This window comes from Apis florea, unplaced genomic scaffold (assembly GCF_048593485.1).
Source record: "Apis florea isolate Af1SG1 unplaced genomic scaffold, ASM4859348v1 contig_3203_pilon, whole genome shotgun sequence".
NCBI lineage: Eukaryota > Metazoa > Arthropoda > Insecta > Hymenoptera > Apidae > Apis > Apis florea.
In genome coordinates, this window is record NW_028256723.1 from 3,369,119 (window position 1) to 3,386,942 (window position 17,824).

At 39.6% G+C, this 17,824-nt stretch overlaps 1 protein-coding gene and 1 long non-coding RNA gene across 2 annotated transcripts in view; one reads left to right on the forward strand and one right to left on the reverse strand.

Moving 5' to 3' along the window:
• Window positions 1–17,824, reverse strand: part of LOC147657146 (uncharacterized) — an 82,770-nt gene that overhangs the window by 46,764 nt on the left and 18,182 nt on the right. The window lies entirely within an intron of this gene.
• LOC105735491 (uncharacterized) lies at window positions 10,702–12,518 on the forward strand. Its single transcript, XM_012486716.3, has 5 exons — window positions 10,702–10,785; window positions 10,907–11,054; window positions 11,205–11,330; window positions 11,609–11,650; window positions 11,959–12,518. The coding sequence occupies exons 1-5, from the start codon at window positions 10,702–10,704 to the stop codon at window positions 12,516–12,518; spliced, it is 960 nt and encodes a 319-aa protein (XP_012342170.2).

A 17,824-nucleotide genomic window follows, 5' to 3' on the forward strand; every position in this document is an offset into this window, starting at 1 on the left:
AGCCAGGATATTAGAGACGTTCTCAGGATCTACCAGTGTAATGACTATTTAAGTAATCTAGAAACCAGCCACTTCGAGTTAACCTAATTGACATAATTGCCCCGTTAACGGATCTATTACCGAGGGGGGGGATCGTGGTTAAAGCGTCGCGTTTTAACCTGACTGAACTTCGTTTTCCAGACCAGTTTCGCAATTTTCTTCGCCATCGCCGTGAATTAATAAACCGTCTCAACGACGGAAACGTCTTAATCTTGGCGACGGAAAAAACAAAGCCTCCTTTTCGATCGAGTATTCGCTTTTAACTTCGAGAGTTAAAAATCCCTTTGAATTTCTTCTTCCTCTTCTTTCTTTTTCCCCCCTTCGTGATTAAAATCGCGAAAGCGACAGTACGTGACTGTTATTCAACGTGATAAGCGTGGAGAGTTTCACCGACGATCGCAAAAATATCCGAATACATGCGTACATGGTTGTTGGTCGAAACGACAAAGCCGAACTGAAACTGAACAGAGGATGCTTTTAAATTGAACAGAGTGTATAACATAATTAAGGGTAAAAAATGAAACTTTCGAAATTAGCGCCGCGCATAATGACCGGGTCCGGGTATAAACGCAGCGACACGTGTTCTTTATGCGCGTGTACGAGCCGACGTTAATTACGTGTCGCACTTGCGATATCAACAACAAGCCGTGCCGAGTTTTATTTATCGCATGGGGGAGCGTGTGATATTCGTGTACGTACGCGCAACACCATCTCGAACACGGTAGTTAGCGCGATGAAAATTACGCGAGCGTAATTTTTCTTCGCCACGATTCTCTACTTTGAAGAGTAGGATATTTCTCTCTCTCTCTCTCTCTCTCTCTCTCTCTCTCTCTCTCTCTCTCTCTCTCTCTCTCTCTCTCTCTTTCTCTCTCTCCCTCCCCCTCCCCCCCTTTTACTCGAAATTTACGATTCGAATTTTACGGACGAACGAGTGTCACGCGCTCGCGCAGATGGTGATTTTGAAAAATGATAATGACCCCGCCCGTAATTTTTGCCTTGTGAAACGTGCTCCTTTCGATAACGCTTTCGTTTTAAACGCTTCTGACGAATCTTCACCCGAGGAAAATTTTGCTGCAGAATGTGTTTCAACAACCCATCCCTCTCTTAGATAAAAATAAAATCGATTCGAAGGAAAAGATCCTTCCAACTTTCGACGACCACGGATCACGGTTGCGCTTAAACCAGTAAGCAACGGACAAAAAACAAGTGGATTTATACAACGATTCACCTGCCTTCTTCTCCACGCATTCGTCGCTCCTTCATTAACACTCTCTGCCTCTGGGCCGGTCCAATTGGCCGCTCGTCTCGTAATAATTATCTTCGCGATTAATGGAGGAGGCAGGGTGTGTTGTTGCCGGCGAGCAAGCAAGGAAACTCGTAACGGCCTTCTTTAAATTCCGCCCACGAGGCTGCAGTTGGCGCGATGGCCTCCTCCAAGGGTCGAAACCGTCCTCTTGGCAATCTGCCGGACGAGCAATAGCCTTTCGCCTCCTCTCCTCCCCCTCTCTTCTGTTACTTACGAAACATCTTTCCACGGAAATCCATACACGCATCATTGGAACGAAGAGAGAGAGAGAGAGAGAGATGTGTGAAGCTCGGTTATTAAGCTCTCTTACCTATCCTGGATTAGCAAGGGCTGGAAATAGACAACGCGTTGTATTTCATATCGCGGGATGATGATGCGCCTCGGTAATCCGTCCCCTTGGTCGTTGAGTCAGGCAAAAGGTTGTAACACGTTGCTCAGTGACGGAAACAGATGTAGCCACGTGTTCCCCCGGATAATTTAATATCACGGATTCGACTTTATTCTTATTCCTCCGCCAATCCGTGTGTTCACCTTGAAGATTTAAGGGGGATGAAGGTGGTTTATGAGTTACCTTGGACCGAAATATACAGGCCGGTGGATCGATTCGTTTGCACGGACCGAATTTTTTCCTCAATTCTGGATGTTTTTACTTGGAATATAATGCGAAATAATATTATATTATATTTAAAAACGTTATATTTCTTGTGTTCAGATTCCTCCTTATTGTTTAATCCTTATAAATTCAAACTTTCTTTCTTTTTTCCTCTGTAACAAAATACGTGGAATACAACATGTTGATGTTTGTAGATACTTTTTCAAAATAAGACAAATTCTTTTAAGGATCAATATTTGTCACCACCTGTAAAATTATGTTAAAAATATATTCAATTGCGTCAACCTTTACAGCGTCGATCCACACGTTTTAACACGGTTAAAAGGTTACACGCTGGAAGGACGTTATCTTGGGATAACGCAGCAAGAAAAATGCTACGCGACTTTTATTAACCTCATCCGACGGACACCCATACGTCTCCGCGTAAATCTCTCGAGCCTCGATGGCGGACGGAGTGCAATTGATACGCAGGCGAAATCGAATCATCGGTGTAAATCTTGGGACAGCCGCGTGGTGTTAGGCCTACGCGATAGATGGCCGCCGTTATTGCGATCAATTAGTCATGCTGTTGCGATATAGGCCGTGGTGCATTCGCGCGCATATTTTCAGACACGGGAATCGAATAGAAGGGAACCGATGGTTCGGTAATTGAGAAACGATGCAGGTAACTGTACACGCGTTCAAAGTTTAAATGGATTGAATGGCGCGGTGAGCTTAACCTCGAATTAACCGATATCAAATTTAGGCAGGTTGAAATATCTTTTTGCGTAATTTCAACCTCGGAGGAGATTACTCGGTATTTCGATTAATGATTGCGTCTCTGAATTTGTATCCACGTATTTTCAAGAAAAGAAATCAAAAATCTTAATATCTTAATCGTTCTCGTAATTTTAAATTAACGAAATTAATTCTTTTTTTCAACTCGAAGCCAAGTCAGATTAAGTTTCTTAAAATTATCGTAGAAGGGAGTGTACAATGTTAAATGAAAATCTGTAACGCGCGTTGAATTATTTTGCACGCCACAATAACTCCACATCCACGATTAAAAACATGTCGTATGTCAAAATATGTGGAACGTGCACGCTGACTAACTTGGTCGTTCTGGCTTACATGCATGATTGATACGGAAACAGCGATCTAGTAATTTACCCGCGGCCCCGGTTATCCTTATTCATAAATCCGCGTGTGACGTTGAAAAGCATCATTTAAAACTAATGCGTCGCGATATCATAATTCATGGTGCGCGTACCACACTCCACCATATATATATATATAAATATATATATATATACATATTTTGAAACCGGTATGCGAACCGTGCGCGGTGCAAATTTAACGTTGATTTAATCGTTGAATTCTGAACAACGATAGGGCCGTGCGTTTAAAATAAATTAAATACGCGGGGACACTAAATTTCGCATTTCGATACTGTCGTCGCCATCAATTATTCTTCTCAACGTGGTATTTTTTTCTCTCTCCCTCTCTCTCTCGTTTTTCTCTTTATCCTCGCCTCGATTCAACGCGAAAGGCCGCGAGCTAATCGCGTGCGTTTAACGCATATATTCGCGGCGGCTGTGCACGGGCAAATAACGCTAAAGGGAAATTAATAGAAAATGGGAGGAATTAAATTCTTACTCGTGCGATTGGATGGAATCCCTTTTGTGAAGCTCGCTCGTTGAATATTTTACATAAATTTGCCGGTGGGATGGCAAGAAAATGGGAACGATAACGTGGGTTAATTAATAAGGCATCCTGTATCTCGCAGTTTTTTTGATCAGTTTTATTTTCAGTTTATTTTTCAACCGGTATACACACATAATTTGCTTGAACAAATTAATTAAGGAAATTTAAAAAGTAAAATTCATTTTTAAACTGGGTATTAAAATGAAATATAACATTAATGCATCGTTTGAGAGCTTGCTTCCCGTTAATTATTTATTTTTCAGTAATTACGAGTAATATTTCTTTTGCACGTTAAAAAAAATAAAAAAGTTATGCACATGATAAAACATCAAAACATTTAGTATTTTTTTCTTAAAAGGCATTCAAATTTTCTTCGTTGTGTTGTTTGTTGACGAAAATCATAAGTCATTTTGGAAACAAAAATTTAGACAAGATTTCGAAACTGTTGTCGATTCTACGAGAACAGATTCTCATCGTTTCGATCGTTCTATTACGATGAATATCGTGTACATTTTCTTATTTCTTATTTTATCATGGTTTTCGGAATAAAACTTATCTCGTCTCAAGATTAAAGATTTATTTTATTTTCGTTTGAAGTAAGGAAAGAGCAATATCAACGCTTCATCCTCGTTTGTCAAGAGTACTTTCATTTCATGGCAATGAATCTAAATTAACTTGCTACACAGTGGATAATTCCGACATTATATCAAATTTTATATTGTTGATGTATCATTTTAAAATACGATATTATGTCTATTTTGTTTGACTCAAATTATAAATTTACCGTGGCAAGGCTTTTAATGGCTCGTCAGGACGGTGGGATCGACCTCTCTCGTGGAGAGCACTTTAAAATAAATCAGATTTATGCAGGGAAAATACAGTTCTTTTTAATAAAAATACGCGATATATCGAATTCATAACAGAATAATTTAATATTCTACAATCATAAATTTCACTTTTAATTTAATATTTTTATAAAATGATATTTAAAGCAATTTTAAATAAAAAAAAAAAAAAGAAAGAAACAAGATAAACTAATACTTTATCTTCTAAAATTAGATACAGATGTTCTTTTCATTTATTCCCTCTCATTCGTATTCCAATGACTTTGGTTTCCAAGAAACGAAACCTTCATAAATTCCAAGCCACGCTTAAATATCAATCTGTTGCATTTAAATTCCATAGAATATTTATCATCCCAGTCAAATATATACGTCGATCGGTTAATCTGCGCCAACGATCCCCAAATATCTTCTATATCGAAACAGCAATACATTATTTCAAATAAAACACACAGCTGTACGTATTTTAATATTCGCCATCGTGTTTGCTTGCATTACTCACGCGCGCCCCTAGCGGCCAACTCGCGAACTATATTAAACACGACTTAACCGCCCGACTGGCGTTGCGTACTTAATGCTAATGCTGCATTTACTTACTGGTCTAATCATTCTGTTCAATATGAACGCTTCCAAACTCGTTCGACGCTATAATTAACCCCTCTATAACAGGCAAAGCCATACATTATCCTCTTGGACTTCGAGGAACACCGGGTTTCCTGAAATCACTACGTCGAACAGGAGCGATGATCGATGGCTGGACGGCGAGAAACAACGCGACGCGTCTTTGCAATCTCCTCCCCCTCCTCCTTCTGGACCACGTCACGATCGTTGATAATATATACGTTGTGCAATAAACCGAATGGCATCCGTGGCCACGCATAGAGGAAGCATTTTCCCTCGCGTTCTCTCGTCGAGGAAAAAAATTATCCTTAGACTAATTACAGATGCTCGTGGCGATTACACGTTGTCTCGTGGATGTAATAGCCTCGCATACATTAGTCTATCCTGCCTACACCTACAGCATGAATATTTCATTTGCGCGACACATTGGCAACAGAAAACCGCGAATTATCCGAACTTTCATAAATATCGATCGCTCCCTCTCTTCGACAACAACTCGAGAATCACTCGTCGAATTTGGATCGCCCTCGGCGAGCCGTTCGTTGAAACGGATTAATAAATTTCCAGAAATTCCATGTAACTTCTCTCGACTCCACTCGAGGTACACCACCACGATTTCCTAATTTCTTGGAACAATGGAGTCGTGGATTTCGACGCGAATTCGCGTTAATGAAACGACGTTAATCGTCGGGGAAATTTCTTTTTTTATTTATTTTATTTTTTTTTTGTCGATGGCGATGGATAACGACGTTGCAATTATGGCGATTAATCGCGATAGAAAGCGTGTAGAAGAGAATTGCGATGTGCAAGAGAATGAAATGTGAAGGGAAAGAAGGAAACGTTTAAAAGATCGAATTAATAACGTTGTTTCAATAATTTTTTCGAGACAGTTCCCAGCGAAGTTCGCCATAATTGCCGGCACGACTTGGCGATGCCGCCAGAGAGAAAATTTTTGGATCTTGATAGCGTGGAAGTAAGGAGCCGCGATAGAATCTTTATGTCGCGCCCTAAAAACGCGCCATATTGCTTGTTTTATACGACAAAAAGAACATTTTATCGCGAGATCCTTTTGCCCGATACGCGGAGACATCTTCTGCGCGAGCGTGTCAGGAATGGAAAAGAAAGAAAGCAAGAGGAGGAAAAAGTGGGCCCCATCTGTTGAATCTATTTAAAAATTTATTGCCAATATATCTTCTTTATCTTTATTCTTTGTTTTCGATTCAGGGAATTTTTTTACCGTGAATTATCCGGTCGGGAAAATTTCAATTCTTTTTCGTTGAACAGAAATCGATCGAGAAATTCGATGTATCGAACGTAGATTTATTTACACAGATAAATAGATGGATGGATAAACGAAGCTTTTGCGATAAAATAAAAATTAGAAGAAGAAAAGAAACGTGTTAACGCTTGAGAACACGCATGAGTTAGATTAATGAATTATTTAATTTTAATTTTAATTTCAATTAAAACAAATTTCTCGAACGAAAGATTATACAACTTGCACGTATGTAACACAGCTTTCCCCGCCGGATCCCTCAATTATAACGTTTGAATTAACATTTTATGCTAATGCTGTAAACGACGTCTGTTTGTCAGTCTTTAATTGCTCGACTCGCATAATGTTATCCCAGGTGTTCGGTGACGAGACGATTTTGCAACACCTTTCCAGACGGTACGCGTCTCCTATCCACATTCCATCGATCGTAAACCAGTAATTCATCATACGAAAAATTCATTTGCGTCAAAACGGGCGTTTTCGCGCGAAATTAATTTTCTTCGCGTCACGGGAAGAAATTGCACGGGACTTTTGCTTTCTCGTTTCTCGAATACGCAGACGATACGTCTCATTGTTCGATACGCTTGAAATTCTTCTCGTTACGTATTTTTTTTTCAATTCAATTTTTGCAATTCGAAGGAACAAGAAGAAGATAACGAAATATCTTCTGAGAAGGGATGCAAATATTTTAACAATTCTGTTCTAAGTTCTACGATGATTGTTCGACGTGGACACGATTTATATATCTCAACAAATATTATTTATTTAAAAGATTTTTTCTCAATTCTTCGTAATCCATTTTTCGATCTATCTTCTTTACTTCTTCTTCTTCTTTTTTTTTTTTTTTTTTGTATATTTATCTATTGCACGGACAATTTAATTCGAACAGTTTCGAATATTGAAATTATTCGAAATTGAAGGGTTAATTTGCGATGAAAGTATATGCAAATCGACGAGAGGGAGAATTTTTTTCTCCTTCTTTCTTCACGGCTTATCGCTCCCTATATTAATTTCCAGAAAAGATCTCGTTCCGCCCGGAAGACTGAAACGCGTCACTTTGCATACGAATCATCGAAAGGAATTTCTTCAACGCGCAGGGAGCTACCTTTCTTTCACGCTCAAACACGATGACGTTCTAATTACTTTTACGTCGTTACTCCAACGATGCCTATTTTGCATGAAACTCTGCAAAAGCTTACAAAATTCCAAGATCTTAGATAAATTCCATCCAGCGTCGTTGAAAGAAAAAAATCGTCGATTTTGTGCGGTCGATTAATTTGTCAAAGTTGCCCGTAATTTCTTTTTACTCCAATAGAATGCAATAATTGCTCGAATGTCTACAACGTGTTGGATGATGATCGAAAAGTTGTTTCAAGATTGTTCGATGTGATTAATCGCATGATAATTTATTCGTTTATTTGATCTACAGAAAAAAAAAAGAAATGAATTTTTTCCTTAAGAAAGCTTTTTCAGTTTGTATTTATTACGTACGTATCATGGATAATAGAAAAAAAGGGGTGAGAAGAAGAAGCGAGAGTGATACGTGACATCCATAAGAATCTATATCTTTTAACACGTTTCTTGCTAATATAAAATCGCGAGAGACGTGTCATGTGTCGTCAAGTTGTATTTTTAACCGTGTTACAATGAACAGCCAATACACGAATAATTATAATAGACATTGTTAAACAAGTGAACGATGCAAATTACGAGCGAAATTTGTAAATGAATGTAAATTCAATTTACTTGATAATTTTACTTAATCATTATCATTACAGCATAACTGAATATAATATGCAAATACTATTTTTTTTTATCTATTACACACACACGCAAGAATTCAATCTCGCTTTTAATTAAATTTTCCTTTACAAAGTTTCTTTAGAAAAAAAAAAAGAAAGAAAGAAAGAAAGAAACGTTAACATAATAAAAATCTAGCACAAAATGTGAAACAAAAACTTCCCTCTCGAAAGCTCAAACAAATCGTAAAACGATATTTCATAATATTATCTCATCGACGATATAAAATCGGGGAACGGCAAAAATAAATAACGTTTATTTTTCCCTATATAGGGACATTTCGCAGTGATCACACGAATCAATTACAGATTCCATTGATTGGTATCAATTTTAAAAAAAAAAAAAATTGCTTTTTCGATATGACGATAAAAAATCCATTGGGAGAAAGAAACGTGTCAAAATTTGTATTATAATTCTCTTATTGTTAAATAATTAGAGAAAATGAGTTTAATACACTGCCTTTCACCTCATTATAATAAAATAAACGAAACGAAAGATTCCAACGAAAAATTCATAAATATATTCGTCAATATCCCAATATTTATAATAATTTAGATCTTCGAACGCAGCTTGAAATATAATAATTGGCCACGAAGCGCATGCAACACATGAAAGACGTAATCAAACGAATTTCCTGCGAAATTCCCGCCCACGATAAATTCCCCATTGTCGATCGAGATTTCGCCATTACGATTCTGTTAATGACGCATTGACTCGGTTCCCGAAGATTAAGACGATTCATCGCTGCTCTAATCGCGTTCAATAACTACATATATCGACGTGATGAGAAGTTCGATCGATGGTTCGAACCTACGAATGGCTCGAGGTTAGCTCCTCCTCGAAATCGAATTAATATTTCAACGATCGTTGCCACGATTTAACGTTCGATCGTTCTAAACCTTCCAACGATCCGAAACTTGTTTATGTTTCGTCGATTAGGTGAGGATAGTCGGCGGTTCGTTCGAAGAAAGGGCAAAAAAAAGGGTGTATCGAGTGGATCGAACCCCCTCTCGAGGATTTAATACGTGGAAACAACTCAATCGACTTTCATCGAAAAGATTATTTACTCGTTAGGGGAGTAGTTGCTTTATTATCGTCGACCGATCGCATCTACGGCATCGCTCGCAATTTCGCTTCGTCGTAACCGATCGCTACCTTATTATCTTGGCCGCAGCAGCTTTCATCGTGAGCTTTTTATCCCCTCCCCCTCATCCTTCTTGGCGAAGTAAAACACCCAGCTTCGAAAACTAATTTTTCTTTTTTTTTTTTTTACCTCGTACCTGGCTGGTGGTCGCCTATTAAATTACCGATCGATTCTTCCCTCGCAACGAGGACGAGGAACGAGCCATAGCGGAGAAGGAGGAACCGCCACTTTCGGCTTAACGCGATTACCTCGAGCTTTTCTGCTCGAGCTTTTGCTGAAATTTCATTTCGATCGGTATCGTTGGTCCTAAACGCATTAGATCTGATTTAACCGGCTATCTCGGCGAAAAATGCTCCCTCCGCTACGGTGGCGCCCTCCGAGAGGAACGCCAAGGAAGATGGCGGTTTTATGGAGAAACGTTACACTCTCGACGTGGAGAAATTGCGGGGGGGAACGATGAATCGATGGGAACGAAACTGAAACGTGAGTCGAATATCGGGGCTCGAACATCGTCGAAAAATTTTCAAATCTTTCCCCTCGATGGATGGGACAACATCGGGTTGTTCGCAGCAACGAAACAAATTTCCCTCTTGCCTTGCTTTCTTATTCAATGATGAGGACAGTACGAGAAGGGGGACACGGAAGGAAGGAAGAGTGAAAAAAAAAGGAAGAGCGTGTTGGTTCATCCAGCGCGGCCAAGCGGAAAATAGGTAATATTCTAAGACCGTCGGTGCGACATCGTGCTGGAGATGAGCCTCGCCTGCCAGTTTGCGTTTTATTTTGGAGAACGATTATCGTTCTTTACCGTTTATTGCTCAAGAAGTCGGAATTTTCTGATGGGAAAAAAAAGAAGAGGAAAGAAGAAACATTTTTGAACAGCGTATCGTCAAATGAATTTCCCACCGACATTTGGCTTTATTAAAATTATTCTTCGCAGTACGTTTACCTCTGGATATTCCGTCCGATATAAAATTTTGCAATTATTAGTTATCGAGTACGTTATCATATGTTTATCATATCGTTAACACGAAACAGAACGATTAAATACGTTTTATCGAACCATTTCCACTTAATTAACAATACAAATAGGAGGAAACGAAGGTATATAGCATCTGTAACGCACGATTGCTCAAAACGAGCATGCCCTCGAATGTCAAGTCTTGAAAATTGATTTGCGCCAATGAGCAACACGATAAGCATGTTAAACACTGTTATCGTAAAAGCCGGCAAACCAGGTTTCAGGAAGCCATAATTTATACTCCTGCTACGCTTCCATCTAACGAGATGTTTTTGCAATTGTCAAACCGAGTATATATATATATAATCGGTGTATCGATACTCGGTGGCCATCGCAGTAGTCGAGACAACTCGAGGAAGATGAACGTAGCCGCGATACTTCTGGTGACATCGGTGCCGTGGGTGATCGCGTATCCCGGGCCAGGATCAATCGATGACAAATCGGTATCGATATCTGAATTTATCTGCTTTCTCTCAGACACCACAATTTAATAAACGATGAGAATTTGATTCGACGATCGATACAATTTATAATTCCATTCACACATATTTAACGATTGATTAGGAAGAAGCAAAGACCTTGGTGGAACCTTTAGGATTATTCGAAAGCATAACAGCGTGGAGCAATAAAATTCTTCCATTTCAATTCTCGAATGGGGACGAAAAGGTGGAAGATTGGAGGAAGTTTAACACAGCACAGAAGGAAGATGACGGTAATGGATGAAGATTGAATTTGATTTAACTTTTAAACGTTCAAATTATTAAAATTAGAATCGATCGATTTGATTTGTTTGCCACGTTGTTTGTCGGATAAATATAATTGATTGATAACGTTTGTTTAATTTTGTATATAAAAAAAAAAGGCGAGCGTGTTGCGACGTCTCCGTTAGAGAAAATTTTCAAGGATAATGTATTCGTCTCGATGATCTCGAACGTTATCGGCACGGTTGGAAAAGCGATAGAAGGTATCGCGAGCAACGTTCAAAAAGGTAATTCGTATATAATTGGTAAATATATATATATATTTTTTTTAATAAAATATTTGGCAAATATTTTACGAACTGTAGGTGAACCTGAATATTTGAAAAACCGATAAAAAAAAAACGCATCGGTGACACGAGCAAATTATTAATTTTCTGTAGAGTAAAACAACAAAAAAAAAAAGGGTTTTATAATACAATACAAAATACAATAAAAGCGCAATCGATGAAACCGATAGGGTTGCCAAAGATAAAATCAATTTTTCATAGTATTTTATATTTTCCAGGGATAGGATTACCGTTTTTCCCAAACAGAGGGAAACCAACAGGTAAAATATAGAAACGTGTTAGAAAATTAAAACGTGTTCGAAATATTAGATTTTCCCAAAAAAAGTTCTCTATTCTATGCTAATTTAAAAAGATACGTGATTACTTTTTCATCATCGTGCTGCAAGACGATTCGATTTTCCATATTTTCGAAAATTGAGGAAAATAAGCAATAGATTCGATCTATCATTCTAGAAAAATGATATGATGATTAATGTTGATGGAAGAACAAGTTTCGGGACAACCTAATATTTTCGTTTGTCGCGGGCGAAACGAAAGAAGAAGAAAACTATTACACCGTTTTCCAAAGTAGACAACGTGGACAAAAGTGATTCCGGTCACTCGAAACGATACGAATCAAGGGAGACGAGGGCGAAGGAAGAAGAACGGAGGGTGGTCGGTTATCGGTCGGGATCAACAGAAGGGGAAGAGAAAGAAGTTGATGGCGAAAAACGCGCTATTCACTCGGCCGTTCCTCGCCTGTCTTTGGAGGGGGATGATGCAAAAACAGGTGGCGGCGGCGAGAGAAAACACTCGTCCGAGGTATCGACGGGACTCGGGGGGAGATCGGCCGAGGCAAAAAGCTGGATCCATTCCTCGCGGGGAATTGAGAAAAACTCGTTAACCAGCGCGAAAGAGGAGAGTTCTCGGGGATCGACAAATGTTGGCGAGAGGAGGGGGGAGAAAAAGGGAGGGGGTGGAACCGAGGAGGTGAGAGATAAGGTTGCTCGTGAATCGATCGAGGTTAAACAGGAGGGAGAGGCGAAGGAGAAAGTCGAGGGAGGGAAAGATAAAGTCGAGGAAAAGAAGGAAGAAGTTAAAGAGGAGGAGGAGAAGGAGAAAAAGGAAAAGAAAAAGAAGAAGGATTAGTTTGGGGGGTCGAAGAAGCTGAGAAAGATCGAATAATAAATTGGTAACAATAATGTGTGTAAAGGGATAATTTGAAATTTGAAAAAAAAAGAAAAAAAAAAGGAAAAATAATTTACGAAAGAAAAATCATAAAGAGAAAAGATAAATAAAAAAAGAATATATCAGACGTTGTGAAAAGATGACATTATCCGGAAAAATAGCTAAAAAAAAGGAAGCGTGTAAAACGCTGACACAAAGACAACGTTGATGAAACTGACTAAGAAAAAGAAAATGATCGGGAATAGAACGGTCGAGCATAAAAGAAGACGTTACGATAGAAGGATGAGGATCTTTCATCGAAATTGATAAAAAATCATCCGTTGTCACGCAACGATCGATCTATTCTTGAGAATATTATGAATAAACAAAACGAGAAAGATGACAATCACGACGGAATACAATTCAAGGAGATTGATGACGCAGCATCCGACGAGAAAAAAGATGATTACGTGCACAATTTTAAATCAATAACTGGAATTTCTAAGCGAAATCCTGGAAGAAAAAAGAAAAAAAAGAAAACGATCATCGAAATATCTCTTCGAGTGCACGAACTAAATCGTGCAAAAACGTAATGCTTCGAAAATAATTTTAAAGTATCAATTGATACTCGTCGCAAAGAAGAGAGAAGAGATATCAAGATTTCTTGTACATTGACCAGAATTGATGAGTAAGCGATTGCATTGGTGTCGAATGATCGCGAAGAATCTCGAAGCGTATGCGCCAAGTGTAAACGCGTATAGAAAGAAACACTAATTAAGGCTATTCGAGATGAAGACGAATAATTTACGGGATCATTTGCAAATATTGATGCGTCAGTATTGACTATTTACCTTTATAGTATCGACGATATGTACTCACATTAACGATTGTTAGAATTGTATAAATGATAACAATAATGTAACAAGTATGGGTATTATTAATTTGGGTATTTCTTTTTTTTTTTTTTTATTATTACTTTCATATCTTACTTTATCATATTATATTTACGTTTATTTATTTTATATGCATTTTAAATATACTTATATACTATCTTTCCTGTTGCTTAATGTATCGAACAATATATTATTATAATCCGTTCGAAGAATATCGTCCGTATATTTATATATTTATAGACCCATTTTTACGTGTCATTTTATCTATTCTCCATAAAGCATTCTCGAACTATTTATCTATTGTTAAACGCGAAAAAGATTTGGATTCGATATTTAATCCCAAGTTTCACTTTTTGATCCGTGTTCATCGAAGCATCGCGAGCGAGAAAATGCGGAAATGTTACTAGCTGCAATTGCGGATGATCTATATTGAATGCGAGCGTTGCGCAGCATGTAGGAAGTTCAACAGCGGCGTCCAATTACGCGTCTCCGGATATAAATCATCGGAAATATGAGGGCCACTGACGCAACCTGTCCATTGATACATTGTTACCATTGCGAGAAAATAGCTGCGCATTCTTAAAAACACGCTCTACTTTAAAATGTCAACTCGTAATACGGAATGTATTGTTGCGCGATATCCGGAATATCCTTTCTCTCCATTCTAATGACAAATATCTTTCTTCCATCGAATACGATTTCGCGTGATGTAATCACACGTGATAAATGGAATATTCCATGGAATATAAATTCAACGAAAGAAAAATCCTTGGTTCTCCGATATATTTATATATTTCACCAATCTTTCGCTGGAATTATTTCAATTCGTAATACAACCGAGGATTCTGAAATCTTAATCTCTTCTTTTTGTTTTGAGAAATTTGGTGAAACATGCGCCAATTACAGAGCGATGGATAATCCATCGAGAGGCACTCGATCCTTAAGTCGCTTAATAGGCGATCGATAGGCTACGGATGGCGTTTCTTTCTCGACGTTTGTCGAGCGTCGTCGATTGGTTTAAATCGTTGGATCCATCTCGCGGTGGATGGGCCGCTAACGTGGTGGATCGCGCTTCGCTGGCGGCCTGCAAATTACAGACTTCGTTAGAATCCACCGTTATCTCGATACCTCATCTCTTCCACGGGAATTATAAAAACAATTCAGATTTATACCTTACGGCTTATCACGAAGGAGAAAGTTATCTACGCGGCGCGCTGGTTAGCGCGCCGGGCGGACAGCGGCCGATAAATCTCCGGCCGAGGAAAGGTTTTGTTTCCTCCCAAAGATTACGGCCGCTCGATAAAAAGTCATTGCATCTTGTCCGAGTTTGGAGAGGAGAGTGCACGATCCCAGGGTAATTTGGGGAGGTGGTTATGGCCATATCGTATGCACGTACCGATTTGATTTTCGTTAATAATGTTTGACTTGATGACTTGAAATATCCGTTAATTATCCGTTAACTTGCTCGCGCAGGGTTAATTTGCTTCGATTAGCGGAGCGGAGGACGCGTAAGGATATTCGATTAGTAATTTAAACAGCCGATAAACAGGCGTAAATGAGCTTGCTTGGTCGCGTTTACGTGAATAAATACGGTGGAGGAAATAAGTTGGGAGTAGTTAAATTAATCAGTGTTAATAATTTCTGAAACGAATTCTAGTGAAACGATCATTCCTTATTTTTAACCCTTCGCATTTATATTTAAGAGGATTACCAATCAAGTAACAAGAGTCCCTAAAATATAAATACATGTATAATAATAAGATGTAGGATATGCGAGTGCGAAAGGTCAAAATATGGAATTATACAATTATAAGAATTACCATATAATATCGAATATCGCGATAATTTTAATCGTCCGTGATGTAAATAATTTTTAAAACGTTCCTTTGCAATTAGCCCACGATATGCAAACTCGAAGAAAAGTGAATCGGTGGACAATGGGCCGGTGATTTCCGATCGAATCGTCCATCACTCGCTTCTTCGTGCGCAGAACGCGGCAAATTTCGCGTTCCCAACGGTGGCCGCCTCTCGCCACCACCGTCTCTCGACGAGACGATGGGAGCTCGGATTAATAAACCTTTCATAACGAGGCGAACGTTACCGTATAACTAGCCTCGCGTACACGGATCGCAAAAGTACAGCCGCGCGCAAAATTTACGCTCCCTGTGCCGCATAAATTGGCCGCGTGCCTTCCTCTCCCCATTCTGGGTTAGAAGGATGCGCACAGGGATCGAGAATCGTTGCTTTTTCTCGGTCTCTTTCTCGCCAAGCGTGTCGAGAATGAATGTACGAGAAGAAATTTTGAATTTTTCGAAACTTACACCTCGAAGCTGGGCCATGCTATCGAAAATTCTACCCAATAATCCTCCTTCTAGAGCGACTGTGTCGTTCTAGATCGAAAATAATAATAACGAGCCACCAACGTTCTTGAAGCGTTAAATAAATAACCGATTAAACGTGGAAAATTCGCAAAGGAAAGGAAGAAAGATCAGAGATGGAGGATCACGAGCGGCCGGCGCGAGATTTATACCGGTACACACTTATTACGGCGTTGTTAATATGCAAGCCGGCGAATCGAGGAGAGGAGAGAAGGAGCAGGAAGAAAGGGAGAAAGAGAGACGGTTTGGTAATTTATTTAGCCGCCGTGCCGTAATCCGAGATATTCATCCGGGTAATCGTAGACGCACTCGCAACCGTGTCTTGGAATCGCGGCAATTATAACTGTATACACACGAGCGGTGATACGGATGAGGTGGGTAGTCGCGCCACAAATCCACCGATCGCCTTGTCACACCTTGTTGCTTCGCCGACGTCCGCTCAACGACCGGTTAAGCGGCAGTTTTGCATTCGTCGCCAACCCTCTTCTACGTGTCCGCTTTTACACTCGCTGAGTCGAGGATCGGGTTGAATGGATTTTACTACGAACACTCTCTGCTCTTGTTACTCATCGATGAAATTTCACGAATCGAAGCAATCCCTTCTTCTTCTTCTTCTTTCTTCGTACTTTGTCACAGCGTAAAGAAGAAAGAAGCATCAATGCAGAGTTTCGAAGATGAGTAGAGAAGATGTTACAAATTATTAATATTCACCGATTCGAAAGGGGGACTCGTTTGCTTTAACCAGAACTTGAATGTAAATCGCAAAGATTTATACGGGTAATCCGGTAAGCCATTTCGAGCAATGAACAGCGAATTTCACCGTCACCACCGGGCGAATCGCGGCCCGAGATTTAGCCCGAGATTAAAATTTTAAGCGCGACGGAAAAGCCGGTGAAACGCGTTTCGGCGTGATTCACCGCCATATCATATTTATAAAGCCACGCCTCGCGATGAATATGAATATCTCCGTATCCGAAAAGTAAGTAATCTCGCCAAAGGGAAACAAAAAAAAAAAAAAAAAGAGAAATTTCCAGAACTCGAAATTTTTAGAAACGCGTACATCTACTCTCGTCTCTCCTCCTCCTCCTCCTCCTCCTCCTCCTTTCATCGAAGGTTCGATCGAATTTTTGATCGTTCGTCAAGAGGCGAGCGTAGTCCGCCTCGAAGCCGTAGGGTAGAGAGGGTTAAAAAAAAAAGTAAGGTCGTCTTATCGAAACACGTGGGAACCATTGATCTAAGTAATACGTACATGCAAGCGAAGTTGAAAACACATCTGACGAGAGGGAGGAGGAAGACGACCCACGCGCCTCAATAACGATCACGATCGTGGTCGCGGCACTAGCCCGGAGCGGGGAACGAAGACAATGGCCGTAAATACTGGACACGAGATGCTCGTCATCGTACAGGGAAGCGAGGCATAATTCACAATGGGTATATCTCTTTAAATCGCGCGAAAGCGTAAAAGCTCGTCGTGGTCGCGTTCGTTCGCGGGCAGCGCCGGCTCCGATATATTATCGCTCGTGAACTTTGCGCACTTTGCGCGTTTCACCGATCCCACGTGATCGACCACGTGACTTCTCCCCGGCCAATCGAAACGCCACGAGTGATCCGCGTTAAGCCAATTTCCGCAACTTCGAGTCTGAATCTTGAAAAACCGCGATGGGATATCGATTGTTTTTAAGATCGTTTCTCGTTCGATCGAATTATAAAGAAAATATTCGTAGACAAGGTTTTTCCCTTGGAAATTTTTACTTCGTGCTATGTTTTCTTCCTAGGAATCGTGTCTGCCATTTGTCCGAAGTTGAGAAAAGTTGAGAACGAGGCAGCAAGCAACGGAGAAGTTCAAGTAAGAATGGATATTAGATAGGAATAAACGATTAAAAAGATGTTATAGTTGTACGTTCAATGTTTTCTTAATGTTAAGAGGGATTCAATCCAGTTTTTAGCAAGTAAATTATACATCATACATAGATAAGCCCTGTCGTATAATAATCAATTATTGTCGAAATGATTAAAA

Coding starts and splice junctions, on each gene's coding strand:
- LOC105735491 (XM_012486716.3), top strand. CDS start 10,702: ATGAACGTAGCCGCGATACTTCTGGTGACATCGGTGCCGTGGGTGATC. Junction 11,055..11,204: donor AGCACAGAAGGAAGATGACG/GTAATGGATGAA, acceptor TAAAAAAAAAAG/GCGAGCGTGTTGCGACGTCT. Junction 11,331..11,608: donor CGCGAGCAACGTTCAAAAAG/GTAATTCGTATA, acceptor TATATTTTCCAG/GGATAGGATTACCGTTTTTC.